Source organism: Elgaria multicarinata, chromosome 1 (assembly GCF_023053635.1).
Source record: "Elgaria multicarinata webbii isolate HBS135686 ecotype San Diego chromosome 1, rElgMul1.1.pri, whole genome shotgun sequence".
Classification (NCBI taxonomy): Eukaryota; Metazoa; Chordata; class Lepidosauria; order Squamata; family Anguidae; genus Elgaria; species Elgaria multicarinata.
Genome location: NC_086171.1, coordinates 69,146,041 through 69,161,658, shown reverse-complemented (window position 1 = coordinate 69,161,658; position 15,618 = coordinate 69,146,041). Strand labels below are relative to the sequence as shown.

Here is a 15,618-nt window from a genome sequence, read left to right as displayed (position 1 = left end):
ATGGGTTAAATAAACCACTTGTTAGAGTTATGTGCAAATGTGGCCAATAGGGGCTATGTAGTGAAAAGTGAAGAGGCCTAGGGAACATGTGAGCTCCATCCTTGGCTACTATGACTACTAATAGCCACTAATAAGTCTATCATGAGTAACTTTAATCCTTTAAAAAATCTTCTGTGCTAGTAGCTTTGGCAAGTCAGAGAATGTCAGGCAGTGAGTTGATATTGTAATGTTGGGTGGTCTGAAGAACTAAGCAACATTACAAGCAATCCCTTCAAAATCCCCACAGTTACGGTATGTTTTGTGAATTTTGGTCTCCTTTTCCAAATTAAATGACACAACGTCCACATTCTCCCCCACCACCATGTGCCTGTTCCCTTCGAGGTAAACACCAATTTTTTTTTTATAACAGCTGGAAGTGGGCTGGAGTTACTGATTCTAGTTATAATTTTAAACTATTATGCTTTCAATAGCATCCTTTAAAATTAGAGTGTGATCTACATAAAAGCATTTTGTTCAAAGACTGCTTAAAAATAGCAAACTTTCCTGGAAAGAACTGGCATAATTGATGGCATAAGAACACAAACACTGTAAAGTACAGGAAGCATAGCCAATTGCTCTGTAATCTTAATTTTGAGAAACTCTCTAACCGGAAAACATGATAGCAACTTCTCTTAGAGTGTGTTTATGCACTCAGTTTTTATAGGTAACATTGTATCATGGGGTGAATTCCTGAAATTCTTCTATGGTTAATCACTTTTATAAACTTCCCCCCTCCAACACTACCACGGTGATTAAATCTATGTTGTCATGTGGTGGTGGTGGGCTGCATTTCTGAAACAATTATCGCAAAGCAGGGAATGTTCTGAGATGACATTTTCTTGTAAAAATAAATAACGATACCCACCCTGCCAGAACTTCTTTGCAGCATGCCTTAGTTGTAAAAGACTTGCCAGTGTTGCAAATCAGAATCTCTGTACATCTTGTCCTTGCATTCATTGCTAAGGCTGTAAAGGTCACGGAAACTGGGCTTGCAGTCAGATCAGTCTGTTCTCACTGTCACAGTTTGTCCACTTCAGATACAACTAGGCTTTGGTGCTACATAGGGAGGGAGCGAATTGACACATGCAAGGGAAAAGGAGGAAGCCCACAAGCACAGGGTTCGTTCATGTAGTACCCGAAGAAAAGGAGAGATGTATACTCTGGTGCTGAGAAAGGTTTAAAATGTTTAATGGCAATTTCTTCAGTAAAAAAGAATACGTAAATTTTTAAAAAACAGATTGACCAGTACTCTAGCTCGACGTTTTGGGCCCTTAGGTCCTTCATCAGGAGCTGCAAACAGATCAGACAATCTATCAGAAATCGTTTCCTCAGAAATATACATACTTTTTATCATCTTCAATATACAATATAAACACAGAACGACACTCATACAAACAAATGCTTTCCAACAATCAATTTTTGGTCAACTTATCTTTCTCAAAGCTTTCCTCTGCCCTGAGAACTGGAAGCCTAAAATACAACTCCAGAATTTTAAATATACTGTACATCCTTTCGTATATATATATGGCCCACCTATTGTATATTTTGTATATTGAAGATGATATGTAAAAAGTATGTATATTTCTGAGGAAACAATTTCTGATAGGTTATCTGATCTTATTATTATTTATTTATTTATATAGCACCATCAATGTACATGGTGCTGTACAGATTACACAGTAAATAGCAAGACCCTGCCGCATAGGCTTACAATCTAATAAAGTTGTAGTAAACAATAACGAGGGAAAGAGAATGCAAACAGGCACAGGGAAGTGTAAACAGGCACCGGGTGGGGTGAAGCTGCCAGTATAGGGTCAGAACAAACTCAATATTTAAAAGCTATAGGGAAAAGAAAAGTTTTTAGCTGAGTTTTAAAAGCTGTGATTGAGTTTGTAGTTCTCAAGTGTTCTGAAAGAGCTTTCCAGGCCTAAGGGCCTGAAATGTTGAGCTAGTGTACTCATCAATCTGTCTTTTTTAAATTTACGTATTATTTTTTATTGAAGAAATCGCCATTAAACATTTTAAACCTTTCTCAGCGCCAGAGTATACATCTCCCCTTTTCTTCGGTTGTTATTGGTGCTTTTGTGCCCTTTTCCACTTCATTCATGTAGTGCCAAACCATCTGTACCAACCCAATGATTCTATAGCCGGCTTAGGTTTCCTGCTGGTCTGCTGAGTGTAAAAATTTAATTCACCAGAGCTGTATTCCACTGTAGCCTTTGTAAATATGAATTCCATAGTGAGGAGGAAATGACAGTTAACGTAGTAATTATAGTTTTTATTCTTCTTCTTCTGCTCATTAAAACGTCAAAGTTCATTATAATAACATTCCTCTTTCCCAACTCCTGCCTTTTTGGTCTGTGTTCTCAGTTTCTTCACTTCTCTGTTTCAGGGTTACCTTTGTTTGCCGTACATGGCATTGCAACAGCACCATCTCCTCTCTGATGTAACTATTCGTGGTTTCGTTGCGGGAGCCACCAACATCCTCTTCCGTCAGCAGAAGCATCTAAGTGATGCTATTGTAGAGGTATGGAGCCTTTTCCCTGAGAGCTTCTTAAAATAGCACCAACTGCACTTATACATGCATTTTGAGCAAAGAGACAAGGTACTTACGAAGTGCAATAAGAAGCTGATCTAAGAAGGCTTGTTTTCTAACGTAATTTCAGCTTTTTCAAAAAAAGATTTTTTTTGTAAAATCTGCCTTTTGTCTGCACTGTAGTGCAGCACTTCCTAGCACATGCAATTGCTTAACTGTGTAATATATCTGACCAAACCGGAAGATTTTTTGTATAATCACGTCCTAACTGTCTCTTAATGACCAGCAGTGAGCAGTGTTTAAAAGTTATTTGCAAACCTGCATTAGGCCCTGTTCCAAAACCAGAGTAAAACTAATGAGCCTTTGCACTCAAGCACATGTGCTAGAAAAGGCTCCTAAGTAACCAGCTATACATTAATGTTCCTACTTTGTTCAGTTTATGCTACAGTTTATCAAAAGGGGGGGAAACGAACTAGAAATAGTTGATCGGTGATTGGGAGTTATAATGCACACATGGTTAATTGATTGGCCTTCTTAGCCACTTGCATCACAGTCAGTGTACGTACATTTCCAAATGCTAAAGCACTGGACGTTACTTGTGATTTATGAAACGATGGAAATTACTCATTCCTCTTAAGGAAGTAGCTCCCGTTGTGCGTTTTGTTTTCCCCTGGAGCGCTTTTTCACTTGAGATTCTTCTCAACAGATTGAGGAAGCTCTTGTCCAAATCCACGATCCGGAGCTCAGGAAGGTTCTGAATCCTACAACCGCTGACCTGAGATTTGCAGACTTCTTAGTGAAGCATGTAACTGACAACAGGGACGATGTGTTCCTAGATGGCACCGGCTGGGAAGGAGGAGATGAGTGGATTCGGGCCCAGTTTGGCTCATACCTCCACACACTGCTTGCTGCTACTCTCCAGCCAGGTAAGCTCTGAAGTTAATGTTTTATTTATAATTTTATTTGAAGTAAAAAAAAATCTTCTGCCAAAAGATTTAACAGCTGACTAGGAAGGGTGAAAGGAGACAAGGGAAAAGAAATTCAGGGAGTGGAGTCTGGCCTGTTTGTATTTAGATGTGAAGATCTGATATCATTCAGGATAAGCCTGACAAGGGTTACTAGTCAGGATGGCTTATGTGAAACCTCCAGTGTCAAGGGCAGTATGCCTTTCTATGCCGGGTGCTGGGGAATATGGGTGGGAGGGTGGTCTCGCACTCCTGGCCCTTGTGTGGGCTTCTGTTGGGCATCTGGTTGGCCACTGTGGGAATGGAAGGCTGGACTAGACTCCTGGTTTGATTCAGCATGGCTCTTCTTATGTTCATGTTAAAACCAACGACTATTTGTAAACCTCCCTCACCAACAACATCATTGATACCTGTCAGTTCACTACCCAAGAAATAAGGTATCTGCTGGAGAGCCTGCTTATCCTTAAAATGGCACCTGGTTTTTGAAAGTGCATTCTTGTGCTCATGATTATGGACATCCATATGTGACAATGCATGTGGGTAGGAGGAGTGGGCAGAGCAACCATTGGCATGGGTGGGGTCAGGGAGAGAGATACTTCAGTGTCCCTCACAAGCTCGGTCACAGTTACCCTCATGCTACAGTCTCCGGGTCCTTTCCTTCGCCTCCTTGTGAAAACATTTCATAATTTATTTATTTATTTATTTATTTATTTATTTGTTACATTTTTATACCGCCCAATAGCCGAAGCTCTCTGGGCGGTTCACAAAAATTATTTGATCGGATCTAGCCCTTTTGAGTGTTTAAAGTGTTTCACACACATTAGGTTGAAATCAAAATTAGTTATTATTATTGTTGTTGTTGTTATTTATTTATTTATTACATTTATACACCACCCCATAGCCAAAGCTCTCTGGGCGGTTTACAAAGATTAAAAGACTGGACATTAGAGTAGACGCTTTGAAATCAAAGCGATTTCAATTAAGAAATTGTAGTCCCATTGATTTCAATAAGTCTGCTCTATGTCTAGATCTGGATCCAGCCCATTATCTTGTAGTCCTTTCCAGAAAGGGACTGAGTCTAAGAGTGCAATCCTAAGGATTGCTACTCAATAGGCAGAGGGTTCCGCGATTGGAGTCCTCTGTCTATCCTGTGCCCAGTGAGCAAGGAGCCAGGCAGTTCAGGAGGAGGACAGAAGTGAAAACCTCCCACTTCTCATTTCCTTTCCATGCACTGATTTACCTCTTGATGGATGGGTGGGATGGGCGATAAGAGGCTTCTCCTCCTCCCTTCTCTCCCCGCCCACAAGCACATCCCCTTTTCTCCCTCTCCAACTTCTCTTACGAGGTTGCCGTTGTGTCCTCATAAGAGAAACTTTCCGCAGTAACTGGAAAGGGGTAGTGGGATGAAGATCCATGATCAGATTTTCTCCTCCACGGCCATAGCACTGCCTACGCTGTCTGGGAAGCCACCAGATTGCTCTATAAGAAAGAAGAGCTTGCCAAGATCACCTACTGAGTTTATGGCAGAGGCAAGATGGGAACCTGAAAATGTTGCAGAATTGAGATTTCCTTGATGCACAATGTCAAGCTTTGTGACCCACGGTGGCACTTGGCTCTGTTTGTCGGTGTGATTATATGCTGCCTTTCAGGATACAAATCGTTCCAAGGCATCTTAGAAGTAACATAAATATAATAAAATCACAATAATCAATATAGCGAATCAAAACTCATCAAGATCCCTCCCCATAGGGTAGCCAGTGGTAGATGGCCCTGCAGGGCAGCGGGGAGTCCAACTGGAACAGGTACTGAGGTCTTCCATCTGGCTGTGTGATAAGATGGGGTGTTACTAGATGCACGAGAAGAAACTATCTCATCTCTCCAATTCCAGTTTAAATCCAGATTAGTTCTTAGTCCAAATCTGTTTGTCTTGGTTGGCCACTGTCTGAACAGAATGCTGGACTAGATGGACCATTGATTTGATCCATCATGGCTCTTCTTAAGTTCTTAAAGTGTGTTGCTACCTCCCATTCATTTTTTGCAAATTAATCTCCTTTCATCTCCCAGGGATATTTGATCTTCTGACTGTAGAAGTTCTTGCCTCATAAGTAGTATTGGAAAACTACATGAAGCAAAACTCCTATTTTGTTTAGAGATTTACTGGATTTTGTGAAAGAAGTGGTTTTACGTTTTGCAAAATAACAGTGATCTGCTTGCTTCAGTTTGAGTAAGGATATATTTGTATGCTTGCCTATTACCCCCGGCATGTGCTCTTCTCCTGCCGGTTAGCCCAGGCACAAGTACAGGTGTACATATGAGGGTGGTGTTTCTGTTCAGTCTGGTAACACAACCAGACACCATGTCATTGGAAAAACAGCTGTGGAGGAGCTGCTGTTCAGTGGCTTGATACATCATAATTGGGGATGATCCCACCCCATGCACACCTCTATGCAAGGCGGCAGGCACCATGGTTATGAAAAATTAACCAAGACTATGGGCTTTTTCTGAGATAAAGTAATCCAGTCAGTGTCAGCCAACATTGTCCCTTGCTCTTTGTTACTATTTGTGTATCCGTCAGGCCTGCATTGCATTTACGGTGTTACTACAGAACACACATGTGTTCTCTTTTATTTGTATACATATCTGCAGACTCACTTTGTCCACCTATTTTATTTATCAGATAATGAAAAAATATTGTCAGACTTTGGAACAACTTTCGTAGCCGCTTGGAAGAACACACATAACTATAGAGTATGGAATAGCAACAAACACCCAGCTCTTGCAGAGGTAAATCCTAGGTAAGAAAATTTAAAATATTTTTGTGGAAGAAGTGGGGTGGGGGGCTTATAATTATTAAGAATAGTAACAAATACTATTCCGGCTCAGCTGTAATTTGGGGACCCGTGTAATTAAAATCTTCCTCAGTGCTGAAGGCCCCTCGGTCCACTTTAACAATTGAGGGGAGACCTGGAAAGTGTGGCAAAGGACACTCCTGATTGGTTAGGATCACCCATGTGATATACACAGGAAGTGTTGCCTACATGCTCTTCATTTGCCCTTCGTGATATTAGTGATAACCAAATCTGATTGGCTTTGTAGCATCATGTCCAGTAGCTAATTCTCGATTGGTTGACAGTCCAATGCTGGATTAGGGCAGGAAGCTCCTATAGAGGTGGCAGGTGACCCCTGAACAAAGTACTGTTTTTCTGTCACAGTGTTGGAACCATAGTTACAGAGGGAATCTCTTCGTTCATGAGAGAGCCACAAGTAGTGGCTTTTTGGGCATTTGTGACTTCTTATGTCTGTTGTTTGATTTCCAGGAAGTGTTGGCTAGAATCCCAAGTTTTTCTATTAATATCAGCCCCCCAAATTTCTGTTGCCAGAAGTCCTCTTCCCCCATATGCCTTGCTCACTGCTTGTGTTTCAGATGCTCTGTGTTCTGAACTGTACTTTCCCTAAAGACCATTCTTCAGCAGTACGGACTGTGGAACTCTGTCTGCTTTGTGGTGTAAGAGAGGTTCCAGATTTTTCCTTTTTATGGAAGTGCTACATTCTTCTAAACACAACACAATAGGGGCAGTTCGGGCTTCTAAAATTATAGTGGCCAAATCCTAAGAGCATGACATACCTGGATTGTTGATACTGCTTGGACCTTTTCACCTGAGTATAGATTGTGTTTGGAGCTTCTAATTTCAGAGGCTCTCCACTTAAGAATTTGCTTCCTTTCCTTATTGCTGCACTGTCCCAACTAAAAGTATTTAAACTGGTTGTGGCCCTTGTAGGTGGTTGCTCCATACAGCCAAAAGTACTGGGGATGGGCCAGGGATACTGGTGGCAACTGAGGTGGGGTTCTGCCACTTGAACAATTATTATTATTATTATTTATTTATATAGCACCATCAATGTACATGGTGCTGTACAGAGTAAAACAATAAATAGCAAGACCCTGCCGCATAGGCTTACATTCTAATAAAATCATAATAAAACAATAAGAAGGGGAAGAGAATGCACCAAACAGGCACAGGGTAGAATAAAACTAACAGTATAAAAGTCAGAGCAAAATCAAGTTTTAAAAGCTTTAGGAAAAAGAAAAGTTTTTAGCTGAGCTTTAAAAGCTGCGATTGAACTTGTAGTTCTCAAATGTTCTGGAAGAGCGTTCCAGGCGTAAGGGGCAGGCGAAGAAAATGGACGAAGCCGAGCAGGGGAAGTAGAGACCCTTGGGCAGGTGAGAAACATGGCATCAGAGGAGCGAAGAGCAATCTCTTAAAAGTCAACCAGTGCAAGAACAGGGAGATGGAGGAAGAAGTGGAGAGACAGCAGAGGTCCAAGGAGCTCCAGGGGAGAAGCTGGGTGTAGCCCAGAGAAGTCAATGCCAGACACTTTGTTCATTGTACAGCAGATCCTCTGAAATCTGTCCCTGCCCCCAAATGCAAGCTTATCAAAATAGGAATGAAAGTGTTTTAATGTTTCTGGTCTGCTTAAGAAGAGAATGATTTACAGTTGCTGTTTTTATTGTTACAGCTGAGAAAACATTTCACATTTTTGTCCTCTTTTCTCTTTTCCTTCCTCTCTCCTCCCAAACTCATTTTAGTCACCCATTCCAGGGCCAATACTCCGTTTCCGATGTAAAATTAAGATTATCACAGTAAGTACTGTATCTGAATATTCTTTTAACTGTTGCTTTGTTCAATTCGTACTCACAGTTTTAGTTTCATTTGGGCTTTGTACTGTGGAAGGTTGTGACTGTTGAAATGTAATATGACTCTTATGTCCGTATCCCAAATCTCCAGGACTTTTTGAGTTAATGACCAGGTCTCTGCTAAATAAATTTTGCTTCTTTTAAATTTTGTTTTAACTGCTTTATTCTGTTTTTATTTTCATTTTGCTTTGTACACCACTCCGAAATTTTTCAATGGGGAGCGGTATATAAATATTCTAAATAAAGATCTGCCATTTAAATCCAGTTTGTGCATTTGACCATGCTTCACTGATATGATCAAAAATAGTAAGTCGGTTGGATGATGCCACATTTTCCTCTTCTTTAGTTCGGTTCAGAATAGCGAACGTGGTAAGAAGATTGGAAATGCCATGGTTTCTACCAGTCGGAATGTTGTACAGACAGGAAGAGCTGTGGGTAAGACACTCCATAATTTACTGATACCTTCATGCTACAAACACATACTCAATACCTCCTTTAATTTCCATGGCCCTTTTAAAGCAAGTTTTAAAAAAAACCTGTGTTTATCTCTCCTAAGAATACACAAATGTTGCCACCTCCAGTGATTGAAGTTCTTACTGGAAAGTAACTGAGCCGCTATATATTGATCAGAGGTGGAACAGGAACTTCATAGCCAGCAACTATCTTAGTTAAAATGTTAGCTCTGCTTGTGCAATGAGCTGAGTCAGCCTCCCAACGCATTCTTTCTCCTCCTCCCCCTCAGTCTAGAGCCAGCCATGGATCTTGGGTTATACCCATCTGGGCAGAGGGTGCCAGGTTTGTTATGCTGATGCCTCTTCCCCCCCTAATACAGTCTCTAACACAGCCTTCCTTTCCCATCTTCCCTGTTCCATTGTCCATGCTAGCAAGAACTGATGGGAGTTGTGGTCCCTAACATCTGGATGGGTCTAGGTTTGGGAAAGCTGTTGTAACAGATATGCTATTCATCATCTGAGTGGTCGTGATGATTCCTCCTCAACTGCAGACTGTTCTTTTCCTGAAGGGAACCAGCTTTAGAAGCATTATTTGCTGCTTGAGCAAATATTTTATTACATCTATTCTGTTTTAAACAGGAAATGAACCAACCTGAGTCTAACAGAGTGTAATACAGATAAGCCACATTAAATGTTATCTCAGACACACTGCCTATGAAAGAGAAATAAGAGCAGGGAGTAAGTAGTACTCCGCACTGCAATCCTATATACGCTTTCCTGGGTGTAAGTCCCATTAAATTTGGTGGGAATTACTCCTGAGTAACATGTATAGGATCATAATTGGTAATGTTTCTTCTCTAACTTGCTTATGGCTAATGTTCCTCCTTTCCTCCCTCCTCCCCCTTCACTTTAAAATCCAGGTCAGTCAGTTGGAGGAGCCCTCACGAGCGCAAAATCGGCCATGTCCTCATGGCTTTCTACTTTCACCCAGTCGACACAAAGCCTTGGGGAGTAACTGTTCTGCAGTGGACCAAACCCCTGCACTTATTTTGAAGAAACCAAGAGGTTTTGCTAAAAACATGCACATGATTTCAAGCAGCATGAGGATGAAGAACGGCCTTTTAAAGCTCTATCGCAGGATATCATTTGCAACTTGCATTAATGCCTCTTTGTGTTATAAATCTGAACCTTGTTGTAGGACAGGCTTTATTTTCCAATGTATGCTGTTCTTTGGATAGTGATGATTCATGTAAATTTTACTGTATTTTAAATCCAATTGTCTAGATTTTGTTTTAATCGGAAAGCATACTTCAGCTTGGAACTGAAAACTTGCCTATGAAGTTAACATTTCAAGAGCTTTATATAGAGGTACACTCCTCTTTCCAATCCTATACTCAGAAGTAAGTTCCTTTCATTTCAGTGCAACTTACTTCCATAAACCTGCTTCTGAGTATTGTAGCCTAATACTGCAACTCTAAGCAGTTGTGGCTGGAATTAAGTGAAACAAATACGATCTAGATAGCAGAATTGGGTGCCCAGGTTAATGCTGAAAACTCCAGTGAAAACTACTATGACTGAATAGTTATTGGCAGTTTTGCACTGGCTTGACATGTTATCCTTTATGACTAGCTGCCAGCATTTTTCATTATTTAAAAAAACAAGTTAAATTACATTTTAAAAGGTAATTCCAATGTTAAAAGTTTAAAGGCTGACTAAAGTACATAACTTCATCATAATTTCTTCAAGCAGCTTTGTTACCTGTTTGGAGCAGTTGTCTGGGAAATCTCTTAGAAGAGGAACAGCTCCTTGCTCAGTCATTATATGTTCCCCATTTTGTGGTGTATATATGAACTTAATTTTCATTTGTCTTTTGTTTGATTGTTAAGTAGGGATATGATTTGATTTCATGTTCCCCTGGCTTACGCTATATTCCCTATAGGAGGTGTTAGGAAACTTTCACCAATGAATACCTATAACGAAATACCTACCTCTCTGGCACAGTTAGGCTCCAAATGCAGGAATCGGCAGTGCGTCTTTCTTTTTTGTTCCTAGCTGCTGTAGAATTCTCTAGTTCAATGTGTGGGATAGCAGAGATTTGAGAAACAATTGTAATGACATAACTTGGTTTGCTGCCAGTGATGGATTTATGAATTGCAGTATCTGTAACTACTGCCCCCAGTAATACAGGCATCAGTGAGACTACGCCTATTAAGTGGCCATGTTTGGTTGGGGCATGAGCGTACTGCTTCAAGCATGGTGGTGATTTACCAAAAAAAAAATAACTCCTGGGTTCTCCCCCTGTTTTTTGTTTTTGGGGGTGGGGGTTGCATATAGCTGCCAGTTTGGAACTGCCCCTCCCCTGCCATCCTTAATGAGTTCCCTTTTCAAACCTAAAATGATCTAAGTGTAGGAGGAATATACATAGTGTTAATGCAGGCTGTGTTGGTTGTAGCTGGACCAGTTACTAGGTCTCTTTCTGGAAACTGAATATACATTATTAACATGAACATTTTGTTCATGGTATGGTTAGCGCAGCTTGTCCCAAACAAAGGCTTTCTGCTGAAGTCTCAAAGGCCCAGTTTTCAGAGATGGCTGTGGCTGCACCACTAGAAGCATTGTAATACAAGCAGTTAAGGCTGCTTCACACAACATTCCTATACAGGTATCGCAGGAAAGAAAGGAAAATGCCCTGTTAGCTATTGTAAGTTATTGGCCAATGCAATATCTACTTTGCTCTGTATGTACAAAATGAAAATCAGTGGCTAGTTGTGGCACACTCCTACAGATGTGCAGTCTTTACACAGGGTGTACACACTTTCATACACAGAATATTTTTCATAGATACACTGCTGCACAAATGTCGTAAAGTGACAGATGTTTCCTAGGTACACTGCTGCACTACCTGGTAGATAGTGATTTGTTTGAAAGAAGCTAACTGCTATTTCCAAATGTATTCTGATATTTGAGGCAGTCCATAGCAAACATCTTGTACTCATCACATGAAAAATGTCTTGTATGTGTTCTTCTCCGTTAACAGTGCACTAACTCTTAAGCCTCTAAATTATGGTTCAGTTCTCTAACCACTGACATTGACTGCTTCCAAAAGAACATTTTATCAGGCAGTCCTGCCACAAAGCTGTCACCTCTTTATTGAAACTACAGTGTATCGTGACATGCTGTAGCAGTCACTGCAATGTAGCCAGGTTGAAACAGAGCTTATAAACTGCCTGCTTTTTCTTCAGAGCTCCTTGGGGTTGTGACATCACATAATGCTGCTCCTTGCTTTGTATCTTCCCTTAAATGGAGCACAATAGTTAAAGGGCTGCAGTTGTAACACCTCCAGTGGATTAATCTGCAGTTTCTGTAATGTAAAAGCAGCAGAATTCATAGAGACAAATTGGACAGTGGTTAAAATTGACCCCCAAAAATGACAGTTCATTGTAAAGCAGTTTAGTCACCATCTTGCGGTGTCTTTAGTATTTCATGCACTATTTTACACATCTTTACCATTACACTTCAGGAAAAAATGTGGCAGTATTTATTGCTGTAAGGTCAATGCAGTTAGTAAAATATTTAAAGTCATAACATTTTTTCTGATCTAGCAATAGAAGCTCTATTGCGATGTATACTAATAGTTACAATTAGGTTATTTCAAACTCATCAGCTAATCCATGTATGCTCAACAAAGTGTTATAGACAGTGGAATAGCATACATGAGTACCCCGAAAGAATTTTCTAAAATAGCTTTGTTAATACTCCAAGATGAATTTGTTTTAGAGGTACATAAGAGGACTATTGACATTTAATAGAAACAGTATTTCTTTGTGTTCTAGCCATGAATAACTTCCCTTTTAGAGTTTGGGGCATGGGCACAAACATTTGGACTATTTTTTTCAGTAAATACATGATCCTCTGCTTGAAGCACTTACATCGAAGAAACTACCACCTAATATACTATACAGTACTGTGGCGTTGTCATTCATTGATGTGTGAACAGGATACATGCATCATGAAATGTTTCCATTGGAATTCCAGTCTTGATTCCTTTTTTTATTATTTTACTATTGTAGGGGTGTTTCTGAAAGCTAAGATGTAAAAACCTGAACTTTTAGAGATATTCTTCGAGGGCTGATGTGTATTACCTACAAATTCTACATGTTATTGGGTACAGGTGCAAGCCTGAGGCTCAAATACACTCCCCTATAAATAGAATGTGTGTGAGTGTGAGTGAGAGAGAGATCTAAGATCAGATTAAGAATGTGAAGTGCTTGAAATATGACAGATCACATGTCCTGGTCTACAGAAAATGGTAGGGCATGTAAAATAAATACACCCTCTGCTGAGCAAAACCAGCATAACCATTAAGGCCCCCAATATCTGAACGAGTTCCATGCCTTCAGGCATGCTCTATGAGCAAGTAAATATTCAGGATGCAACACACTGAATGCTGTGCCAACACATTACATCATGTAATGTTTCGTGGCTATTGCTGGTATAGTATGCTGGTATAGAGTTTTTCATCCTACACGCAAGTGTTTAGGATCAGGCTGCTAATGTATTTTTGAAACATTTTATGTGCTGGTGCTTTCTACTACAAAGTTATATATTTGCATCATGCACAAAAGAGGCATTTTAATTTTTTAATACCTTGCAAGTATTTGGAAATGTCCATCAAATAGACTAGAAATACCCCTAATTCCTCTTACCAAATTTAGGAGACATCAGGCCCAGAAGGCTGATGTTCAGGTGCACAACTTAAATTAGTTGCGTAATCATGGGTTATTTTAAGTGAAATGCAACGTAGTAAGTTACTTTCATCTGATCTTTGCTGCTACCATGTTATTGAGGGAGGAGGATTGGTAAGTTTGGGTATTTCATCTATTGTCAATGTGCAAAGTCTAAGTTACTGTGTTCAAAAGAGTATTAATGCTTCTGTATATTTTGGTTTAAAGAAAATTAAAAAAAATGTTCTTGTTTAGCTTGAATGTATTCTGCTGGATATAAGTGTTTATGGAAAAAGATACAATTAACATCTGAATATGGCATATAGTTTTAGACATTTCCCTAGGACTATTCTGTAAAGTAAAGAAAGCATGAGTGGGCTTCAAACTGGCAACTGTTGGTAGTCTGCTAGGCATGAGAGCTTGGGAGACACTTTGCCCCAGGATTATTCAATATTGGCTGATGTTGCTTTTAGGTCAGCCCTGCTTCATCTTGAATGACAAGTATGGAGGCCTTGCAGCAATGGGCAAGGTCCAGTGAGTTATAAACTTGGTTCATGTGTAATGCTGGGAGGTGAGCTGCTACCACTTTGCGTAGTTGGCCTCATATAAGCCAGATCGGAAGTTGTGTGTGACACACAGACTTGATACTATGGGTTATTTGTAGGTTAAACAACCCAAAGTTAACCTATGATTAGTTCTTTGGTTAATTTTGGATTGTTTAACTCAGAAGTAACTCAATGTCAGGTCAAACAACCTCTGATTGGAGGTTGATTATTCAAAGTTGCAGCACCTTGCATATGGCACACAATTCAGAAAATCATGGATTAATATACTCATGATTTGCTGCTATTCCGTGCAAATGGGTTATTTGCAGTGCAAACCTCTGGTCACATTTAGCAGTATAACCCAATTGGACAAACTAAAATGAGTGTTCCATAATGGGAACATAAGGTATATTTATCAGGCATAAGGTGGGTATATTCCCAGCCAAAGAAACACATATCAAGGTGTTGCATAAATGCTAGTCAGGTGGAGATCCCCATCCTTTTGGTTAAATTTGGCAGAAGAATCCACCCTGTTAAGACTGGTATTCATCCCAGCCAAGGTACTTTCCTTTAGTTTATCTATGTTTAAAAATACAATATAAACTTAGGGTCCAATTGGCTAGTGTTCCCTGTCATTCCAACTGGCTCTCAGCTCCTTGCTAAACTCATTTCCAAGCAATAGAAACCTGGGTTTTGCCAGAGCCTCGCTGACCCTTTTCCTTAGAACATCCAATCCCAAAGCTCCTTTCCTGCAGTAAATGCAGGATTTCCTCCACTCCAGCTTCATCTTCAGGAAAATCCATCAGTCCCTGGAAAGGTATCTTTCAAATTGTTATATCATCCAGACATCCTTTCCCTGCAAATTGTAGCAACTTTTCATCCACTTTCCTATTGTGTGAGTGCTTTGAGAGATGGGTTCCATATTTTGATCCCATCTTCGGTCAGAATAATCAGTTTCAAGTTCTTAAGAGCAGTGATCTTTGATTTAGACATTGAGTATCCTTTAAGATAATTTGCCCATCCACAAATCCTGTGCTTGGAGTTGTACAGTGTCTATTTGATGTCTCATGCTTAGTGTGCACAGCTTTGTCATATGAGCTAATTCCATATAGGAGTTCATATAGTACCTATTACATGCACGCCAATTCTCAGCATAACCATTGTATACATTTTGGATTGTGTAATCGCTAAAACCAAATTCCTGACAAATAGAATCTCTGTGAGGAACTAGTCTACTGAGACTTGCTGAGCCTGCCAAGGATAAATCCTTTCTCATGTGTATCTCAAATCATGCATGCAATTAACCACATATCAGGAGAGGATGTGCATTAAGGAAATCTGGAGACTTTCTGGAAAAAAAAATGACAGAGGAAAATAAAACAAAAGTAGAGGAAGCAGTAACATCTAAACATGCCTCCTTGCCACCTAATTGGATTGGTTTCTGACCATTTGAAAAGTTACGGCTTCTACAGTGCAGAAAGCTTCCATTGTTCTGTTCTATTGAACAATTGGACATTCAAAAACACTTTAAAGCCTTATATTTTGTAGATATTGGGTTAGCTCCAGGATCTGCCTTCCATGAGAGGGTCACACTACCCAATATTTAGGAATCTTCCAACTCTGTAGCGTTTTCAAGGACCTAAAGGATCTGCTGTGGGAAA

General features: G+C 40.0%; 1 protein-coding gene across 1 annotated transcript in view; it reads left to right on the top strand.

The window, feature by feature from the left end:
- The window catches only part of AVL9 (AVL9 cell migration associated), a 37,313-nt gene extending 23,664 nt beyond the window's left edge, over positions 1–13,649 (top strand). The window contains exons 11-16 of the mRNA XM_063129744.1: positions 2,432–2,566; positions 3,282–3,501; positions 6,218–6,335; positions 8,129–8,182; positions 8,583–8,671; positions 9,609–13,649. Of these exons, the coding sequence (XP_062985814.1) occupies positions 2,432–2,566; positions 3,282–3,501; positions 6,218–6,335; positions 8,129–8,182; positions 8,583–8,671; positions 9,609–9,703 (711 nt within the window). The 3' untranslated portion in view covers positions 9,704–13,649. The remainder of the gene's footprint in view (positions 1–2,431; positions 2,567–3,281; positions 3,502–6,217; positions 6,336–8,128; positions 8,183–8,582; positions 8,672–9,608) is intronic.
- Positions 13,650–15,618: the final 1,969 nt, after the last annotated feature.